The sequence below is a fragment of the Camelina sativa genome, chromosome 4 (genome assembly GCF_000633955.1).
Source record: "Camelina sativa cultivar DH55 chromosome 4, Cs, whole genome shotgun sequence".
In the NCBI taxonomy this organism is placed as follows: domain Eukaryota; kingdom Viridiplantae; phylum Streptophyta; class Magnoliopsida; order Brassicales; family Brassicaceae; genus Camelina; species Camelina sativa.
In genome coordinates, this window is record NC_025688.1 from 26,626,464 (window position 1) to 26,635,092 (window position 8,629).

The window sequence follows — 8,629 nt, forward strand, 5'->3', positions numbered from 1 at the left end:
AACACGTGGGCTTGCGTTCGAAATACGTAAACCCTGGATCTTTCCCTCTCTTTCTGCGTTCCTAATTTGAGCAATTAAGGCCTCAGTACAAAGTATAAATAGGTATGGAGAGATTGGGTCCCCCTGACGAATCCCACGTGTTGGCCTAATTCGTCCCTTGGGATCTCCATTGATCAAAATACGGTAGGAGACGGAAGTAATGCATTGCATTATCCAACCCACCCATTTTTGATCAAATCCCATTTTTTCCATCAAAGCTCTTAAGAAATTCCATTCCACCCTATCATAAGCTTTACTCATGTCCGTTTTTATTGCCATAAATTTTTTCCGGTTGGCCTGATTAGAACGGAGGGCATGGAAGTTTTCTTGAGCAATGAGGATATTATCTGTGATTAATCTTCCTGACACAAAGGCAGATTGGGTCTCAGATATAAGTTCCGGCAAAAACTTCTTGAGACGTAAGCTCAGAATTTTTGAGATGACCTTATAGCTCACATTACACAAGCTAATAGGGCGAAATCTTGACATTTCACGAGGTCGTTCTCCTTTCGGGATTAAACATATATTTGTCTCATTTAGCTTGCCATCAAAAATTCCTGAGCTAAAGAAGTTCTTCACCATCTTAGTGAGATCACCTTTGATGGTTTCCCAAAAATTTTGAAAGAACAAAGCAGTCATCCCATCCGGTCCTGGAGCCTTTCCCGGATTTAGGGAAAACAAAGCTCGTTTGACCTCCTCTTCTGAGATTTCTTTTGTGAGATGCTCATTCATGTCAGGTGTGACCAATGTAGGTACATCCTTTATGGCCAATGTGGGTTCGCTCGCATTCGAGGAAGAAAATAGATTGTCAAAATACTCCACCGCTACTTTTTCTATCCCTTCTTCTGTATCAACCCAGACTCCAAGTTGATTAAGGATGCCAGTGATCTTGTTCCTTGCCCTTCTTTGTTTTGTGGAAGCGTGGAAGAATTTTGTATTTTGATCTCCTTCTGCAAGCCAAAGTTCTCTGCTTTTTTGATGCCAATAAGCTTCCTCTTCCCTATAGGCTTCGCAGAGCTGCCATTTTAGGTTGAGGAGAGTTTCCGACGATGCTTGATCATCTCCATATGTCTCATCAATCTTTTCTTGAAGTTCCTTAATCATCTTTTCTGAGTTTGTTTGATTATTTTTCTTCCAAATGGAGATTGCTCTTTTACAATTTTGGATTTTTTTCAAGATGGAACGTTCAACAGAATTGTCGTCCCCTCCCCATCCATCTACCACCGCCTCTTTGAGGCCTGGCTTGTCTATCCAGCGCTTGTCAAACATAAACCTTCTCAAAAACTTTTTTGGACGTGTAAGAATAGATGCAAGGAGGGGACGATGGTCCGAACCCCACATCTTCATGTACTCCACATTAGTGTGGGAAAATATATTGTGCCACTCTTCATTTCCCATGGCTCTATCCAAGCGACACCGAATCTTACCATTTGACCGTTGACCAATCCACGAAAATTGGTTTCCTTGGTAAGGGAAATCAATGAGCCCACATGAATCAATCATAGCACGGAAGGTAGAAAGGAGGCTTCCGATCTTTTTTTACCCCCTCTTTTTTCATGATTCCCTGTTATTTCGTTGAAATCTCCAATAATAAACCAAGGCTCAGATCTCGAGACTCCAATACGCATTAGTCTTTCCCAAACATAATCACGATTTCCAGGGACAGGGTCACCATAAATAAATGACATATAGACCCAATTTCCATTAATAATTGTTTCGATATCGATTAACCGGTCATCTAGTAATAAAAACTTTACCGGAAACTCATTCGAATACAATAAAGCTAAACCGCCGCTAGTGCCCTCAGGCTCAACGGTTTGAAGGTTATCTAAACCTAAATCCGCTTGCACTTCTTGCAGATAAAACTTGTCATTTTTGGTTTCCAACAGAAATAAAAAGCCTGGTGAGTACATCCGACACATCTCACGCAGTCGGCGACGAGTCAGTTTAGCTCCCGCCCCTTGGCAATTCCATGCAATTGTTCTCATTTATTAGTTCCGGAGGGAGAATAAAACCCCACCGTACTAACTTTGGAACGATTGATTATAAGCTCTAGCAATGGCACCTTGAGACCGGGACTTAATAAGTAACGTTGCAAGAATAAGCATTCCTTAAAGGAAGATTTTATAAATGATCTCTCATTTAGTGAGGAAGTTATTACGAATTGGCAGATGCTATTGAGCTTTGGATACGTCCTCTTTACTAAACCGTCATTATCCCACTCCAAATAATTTGCAGTAGAGGCCCACCAAAAGGAATCAGTTTGAAATTTTCGGAGACAATCCGGCACGGAACCATGTCGTCGAAGCTTTTGTTCTCTAACGAATGTAGAGAAATCCAGCGATGGGAGCATCAGTATGTTAATCGGTTTTCTCCATGAGGGTGTGTCTAAGGTTGAAGCCCTTGGATTCACCAACTGACACCAGATGTTTGACCGATGAGAAGGGTGAGATCGAATCAGCCGAGTTAACACGAGTTTTATCGCCGACCCCAGATCCGACTTTGTTAAGAGGGTTGACATTCGATATGGTTGTTCCACGGGTGAAGAGCTCACCAGATCTAGAATTAGCTTCAAAAGAGGCATGGGCCAGCGGTTGGAACGAGGTCTATGACATCCCTTCAAACCAAGTGAGACATAAATTGATAAGGATCTGGCCGGTGACAAAGCGGGGTGAAGGGTAGGCCACAACTCATTCTTCATGTAATGAGGTCTCCGTTCCAATGAAAGGGACCAGAGGTAGGTAGGCGGAGATAGTTCCCAATTGAGAGTTTTCAGAAGCTCCTTCACAACTGTGAGAAAGTTTTTCGATCTGAGACCAAAGAGGACAAGAGTGTCAGCACCCAGTTGGAGAGGGAATGGTCTCACGAGGAATGTCGAGCTTGCCTTGGATAACCGGCAGAAGGATAGAGCAGAGTAAGGAAAGATCTCACCAGAAATCATGGTGGAAACAAAGTGGAAATAAGAGGAGCTTAAGAGATTCGAGCAGTCCTTATCACTAAACATGTCTTGTTCTTTCCATGAACAGAGAGGTGAGGTTGTCCTTGAGCCTACGGTCGATAAGTATAGAAAATGACTTAGCATTTAGCTAGAGAAAACATATGTAAGTCTTAGCATAATGCTAAAGTGATTCTTCTGCTTCATATGGGTTGAAAGAGAGAGAAGCGGCTCTGAACAGAGCTGTAGTTGGAGAAGGAGAAGGGAAATAAAAAGTAGTCTTTTAGATTTAGACCGAATTAGCACAGATCCGGGGAAAAACATATAACAGAAGAGGAGAGGAGGACGAAAGGGGCTCAGATCTGTTGTCGGAGATCTAATACATCACTCCGTCTCCGTCCGTACAGAGCACCGCAGGAGAGAGAAAAACCCTTGCCTCTTTTTCATTCTTGTAGGTATCATCTAAATATATTGTCCAAGATTATGAGTTTGTCTAAAGATAACATTTTTTTATTTAAAAAAGGAGGTATATAGTTCCAAATGTTTCTTCTTCCTCCACCAACCCCTCTTTCTATAAATTTTGTTTTCAAAAATAAAAGTTATAGTTATACTTTTTCTAAGATAATGCGAATAAAAATATAGACAAAACATATAATGACCATTGTTATCAAGTCACACTAACTATTAATTACGTAAATGCCCTTTGAATAAACTATTTATTTATACATTCGACGTTTCGTTTCGTTTCGTTTTTTCTGCAAAAGTAAAAAATTTCGAAATCCCGCTCTAAATTTAAATATGGCGCCGAAGAGGAGAGCATCGCCGCTGCACTCTCCTCTCTACCCTATCGGTAAGAACACTCACAAAGCCCTCGACTTAATTATTAATTCCCCCGATACTCGTGTCAGTTAAATGAACCGTCGTGTGTTTTTAATTTGATTTCTCAAAGGTGATTACGAGGTCGCCGTGGATGGTAAGAATTTCACCTGTGAATCATGACTCAAAAGCATTGAAATCAAATTTCCCAGGAACAACAGAGTGCAAATCTCAGGTTCGTGTCCTGGAATTTGATTATTGAATCCATTTTCATCTGTTAATCTTAGACGGCTTCTATGACAAAAAAATGTGTAGCAAATGCTAAAGTTCTCTCTTTTTATCTGCTGCTTAAGTAGTTCTTTTTTTTTTTTTTTTTTTTTTTTTTNTTTTTAATGTGCAGAGAAGGGTACAATGGTTTCCGCATATCCGAAAGAACACATGTTTCTTCTTCTTAATCCTCGGGATGAGGATGAGTTTACCAAATCTCATCTTCAAGTAAGTTGGTTTCTGACCAAAATCAGTTGATTTGATTCTTATGAGAAATAAAGGCATTAACTTTAGTAACTTAAACTCTTTCAGGAAGTGTTGAGGTTATATAGCAAAGAGTTACCTGACATGAGATACGCTTCAAACACTGGGAAACAATCTGCGTTTCTTGAGAGATGTGTCTCTAAAGGGTATAAATCTTCTCTTTATCATAAGTTCATAACCTTTCTTTACTTGTTTCAACTTGGACTGAACCCATTTTCTAATGCTCTACTTGAAAATTGCACTTATATTGCAGTAAGTATTGTTCATTGGTTTTGAAGTCCACGCTTGGTGGAGTCTCAGATGAGGTAATTAAGAACCTTTGGTTATTTTCTCTCGTTAGTTCTTCATCAGAAGCAGCTTAGGCCCTGGATGAATCTTGAAGATATGTATTTTCTATGAACTTTTCACAATTTGAAAAATCTTATGCATTTAGGAGTTTGCTGTTTTGTTCCAATAGGCAGAATCTGTTTAATCTACCAATGCATCCCGTTTTAGATTTTCTGCTTTACTGCATCTCAATTGATTATTTGGCGTGTGTTTTTTGTAGATCTTGGCTGCAATCACCTATCAAATAGTCCCTGCTGATACTCAGTATGCTGAGATACCTCTTGCTTCTGTAACATACACACACCAGAAAAAGGTTTGTTTTGGTCTTGACTCTTTGACACTTAATGTTGTAAGTCACCATTTAAACTTCTGCATTTCCTACTGGCAACAGTTTCAGAAATTGTATTGTAATAGCTCTTATTGTGCAATGCTTTTTACCTGAGGTCTTGTCTTTTAATAGTTCATAGTAAATGTCTATATATTGCATACCTGGATTAAGTGTTTCATAGAATTGTACACTTTATTCTCTTCTTTCTGCAACTGGTTTTACACTTTTACAAAAGATTGCTAGGAACCTCATCAAAAAAAGAAGACAAGATGGTTTTTAATTAATGCATTTTCAGGGCTTTGGTAAACTCATCTATGAAGAATTAATGAAGAGACTCCATAGTGTTGGCATCCGAACTATATACTGTTGGGCAGACAAAGAATCTGAAGGATTCTGGCTTAAACAGGTGATTATATGTTTATTATTCTTGGAGTTTATCTTATAGTTTGTTGGATGCAAACTATACCATCTTCTGATGTTCGGTTTCTTGTAACTCTTTACGAATTGTGCAGGGATTTATAAAGTTAGCAGAGGTAGACCACAAAGGAAAAGCAAAGAGGTTGCACATTAAGTCTAATATTAGAAAAGCGTTGTGTTTTCCCGGCGGTTCAACCCTCATGCTTTCTCATTTGAAAAAGGAATCGTCTCTTAATCCTGCAAACCTTGAGATTACCTCTTCATGGAAATATCAGTCTGAGGGATCTTTACAGTCAGCAAGAAATAATGGCACAGGTCCTGTGGCTGGAGATTCAGTTAAACTTGGAGAGAGCTTTGGTGAAAGCGTATATCTTGACTGTAAGCTTTTAAACTATTTTCAATGATTAAGACCCTTATTTTGTTTCAATTGTTTTCATCAAATAGCCTAAGAGAATGTGGATATGGATAGAAGAAGTAACTCACTCATCGTCAAGCATTTGAATTTGTTAAAAATCCTCTGAAGTTTCTGTTATAATGTGCCATAGGTCTCTCTGGTATTAGAAGTCCAATAGACTCGGCCACAGGAAAGGAATACAACAACGTGATTTCTGATCAAGCTACCACAGCTGATAGTGAGACCAAATGTTCCACACCGGGGTTGAAGAGATCTTGGGAAGCTTCACTGTCTTCTTTGCAATCGAAAAGGATTAGGGCAAACCAGAATAATGACTCTGAGATAGCAAAAATAGATTTGACTCTTAGCTCTGCAAAGCAATCGAAAGACGGTTCTTCCTCCGAAGTGGATATAACTAAGGATCCTCTGCCTACAATTTGCAAAAGAAACGTTGTTGAACAATGCAGAGCGGCGACTGGAATAGACGTGGAAGCTCGCCCAGATGGAGAAGACTATAGAATCTTGCTGATGGACATTTGTGATGAAAATAAGAGAGCTTGGTTGACAGAGGTATAGATACATTTCTATGTCATGTGTTCCCTATATTTGTTTTTTTTATTCACCTTATGTTGTCTTCTGAACAGGTAATAAGAAAACTTGGTGGTGTTGTGACCTTGGATGGTACAATGAGCACACATATTGTCACCGGAAAAGTCAGGAAAACTCTAAATTTCTGCACTGCTCTTTGCTCTGGGTTAGTCTCAAATTTACTGACATCATCATATTAGTGAAATTATGTGTAAATCATAGGAATAACGCGGTTTATGGTACATCATACTTGGTTGCAGGGCTTGGATAGTATCACCAAGTTGGTTGAAAGAAAGTTTTCGAGAAGGAAGATTTGCTAGTAAGATGAGACAAACATCTTATGAATTATTGCTCTCTGATGATTACACTTACTAGTAAATCCTAATGCTGACACTTTTTTTTTTGTTTAATAGATGAAGCTTCACACATACTGCACGACGAAGACTACCAGTTGAAATATGATCTTGATCTAAAAAGCACAGTTCTTAGAGCAAAAGCTAGACCAAACTCGTTGCTTAAAGGATATGACATATGCGTTGGATCCAACATTGAGTTACCTATCAAAACTTCATCTGCTATCATAAAATCCGCTGGTGGAAATGTAAGTATTAGTTTACCACTTCTTTCAAGTGTTCCACATTTGAATCCAAAACTTTGTAATTTATTTGGGGAAATCTGCAGGTGATCAGTGGAGTGAAAAAGGTAAAGGAGACATCAAAAACGATATACATAGGGTGCGAAGAAGACACAGTGGGGGCATTATTTGCAGCAAAGAAAGGAATTTGGACATTCAGCAGCGAATGGTTAATGAACTGTGTCATGAAGCAACAACTTGAGCTTCAAGTTCCTCAGTTTGTTGAGTCCTTATGATGATTCGAACTAGAGACCTCTATGATCTTTTTTAGCTTGGAAAAAATTCCACTTTATCTTTTATTTTTGGGTTTTATTATGGAAATGGTAGAGACATTGTAAGAACTTGAATGGGATAGGCTAAGAAGCTCAAGTCTCCCATCTATTCATGTATAAAAACAAAATTGTGTTACATACTTAAAAGTTAAAACGAAGGTTGTTCTAAGTTGTCTGGTCTGGCGTTACCAAGGACTAATTTACTTCTTCAGTTTCTGGACTAGACCGTAATTGCCATTAACACTTTCAAGTCAAAAGTCCAAAATTAGATGGCCAAATCTCCCCAACTCCCCATTTAAGTACTTGGCAAAAAATAAAAGTTTCTTCTTAATCCAAGAATTGTTTATTTATTTAATAATCCCGAAGATTGAAGAAATTACAAGAATGGCCCAACTGATAAGATAAAAACGGCTCCTTTCAATTCAAAACTCCTCCTTTCAGGTTCAGGTTCAGGTTCAGGTTCAGAATAATGTCGTCGTCTCTCTCAAAATCACAACCCCTGCTGCATCCTTCACATCACATGGCGGATCTCTACTCCTCAAAACCACCATCGTCTTCCTCACGGCTATTCTTACTCATCACCTTTCTACCTCTTTCCTTGGCCTGCTTCGCCTTCCTCCTTCAATGGCGAGGTGGAATCAACGATTCAGTTACGCAGTGGTTTGAAGATAACTACAAATTCCCAGGTATGGTCACCGTCTTCGAGGAACGAACCTTTCCCTCTGATTCGAGCTGCGTTTCTCTTCTGGGTCAGAGCCGTACACAGTCGTTTCCTTATCTCCGAGATTGGAAGCTTCCTCACAAGCCAGATCTTAAACCTAAGGTTAGACCTCTTCAATCCAAACTTGATGGGTTTTGATAAATGCTTAGACTTGATTTATTTTGAAATGCTAAGACTTGATTCATTTGATGATGAAAAAAATCGGATTTTTATTGGGTGGTTGTGTAGATATGTATAACGACGAGTACTTCTGCTGGATTAGAGCAGACACTGCCATGGATATTTTATCACAAGGTCATTGGAGTTTCAAACTTTTATCTCTTCGTTGAAGGCACTGCTGCTTCCCCAAATGTGTCTCGAGTTTTGGAGACCATACCTGTGAGAGCTTATATCTGTTCATGAATCCTGATTTTGTCTTTTATGTTTTCCTTCTAATTCCCAGTGACATTATTATTTGTTTTCAGGGTGTACATGTTATATATAGGACAAGAGAATTAGAAGAAGAGCAAGCTAAAAGGTATTATTCTTGTGTCTTGTTTTGTCCTTAAGTTATGGATGTAGAGCTATCTTATCTAGGTAAAGAAAATGGATAATTTTAAGGAACCACCTTGGGTTATATATACAGAG

The 8,629-nt window shown here is 39.0% G+C and overlaps 1 protein-coding gene across 2 annotated transcripts in view; it reads left to right on the forward strand.

The window, feature by feature from the left end:
• Nucleotides 3,735–8,629, forward strand: part of LOC104782631 (mediator of DNA damage checkpoint protein 1-like) — a 5,937-nt gene continuing 1,042 nt past the window's right edge. Inside the window, exons 1-13 of one of the 2 annotated variants that reach the window (XM_019245020.1) lie at nt 3,735–3,824; nt 3,924–4,025; nt 4,191–4,285; nt 4,370–4,467; nt 4,575–4,626; nt 4,869–4,961; nt 5,272–5,382; nt 5,489–5,771; nt 5,939–6,357; nt 6,432–6,541; nt 6,636–6,694; nt 6,789–6,976; nt 7,057–7,077. In XM_019245020.1, the coding sequence (XP_019100565.1) occupies nt 4,202–4,285; nt 4,370–4,467; nt 4,575–4,626; nt 4,869–4,961; nt 5,272–5,382; nt 5,489–5,771; nt 5,939–6,357; nt 6,432–6,541; nt 6,636–6,694; nt 6,789–6,976; nt 7,057–7,077 (1,518 nt within the window). In that variant the 5' untranslated portion in view covers nt 3,735–3,824; nt 3,924–4,025; nt 4,191–4,201. Of the gene's footprint in view, nt 3,825–3,923; nt 4,026–4,190; nt 4,286–4,369; nt 4,468–4,574; nt 4,627–4,868; nt 4,962–5,271; nt 5,383–5,488; nt 5,772–5,938; nt 6,358–6,431; nt 6,542–6,635; nt 6,695–6,788; nt 6,977–7,056; nt 7,435–8,629 lie in introns of those variants that run through there. The other variant, XM_019245019.1, reaches the window with a different exon arrangement.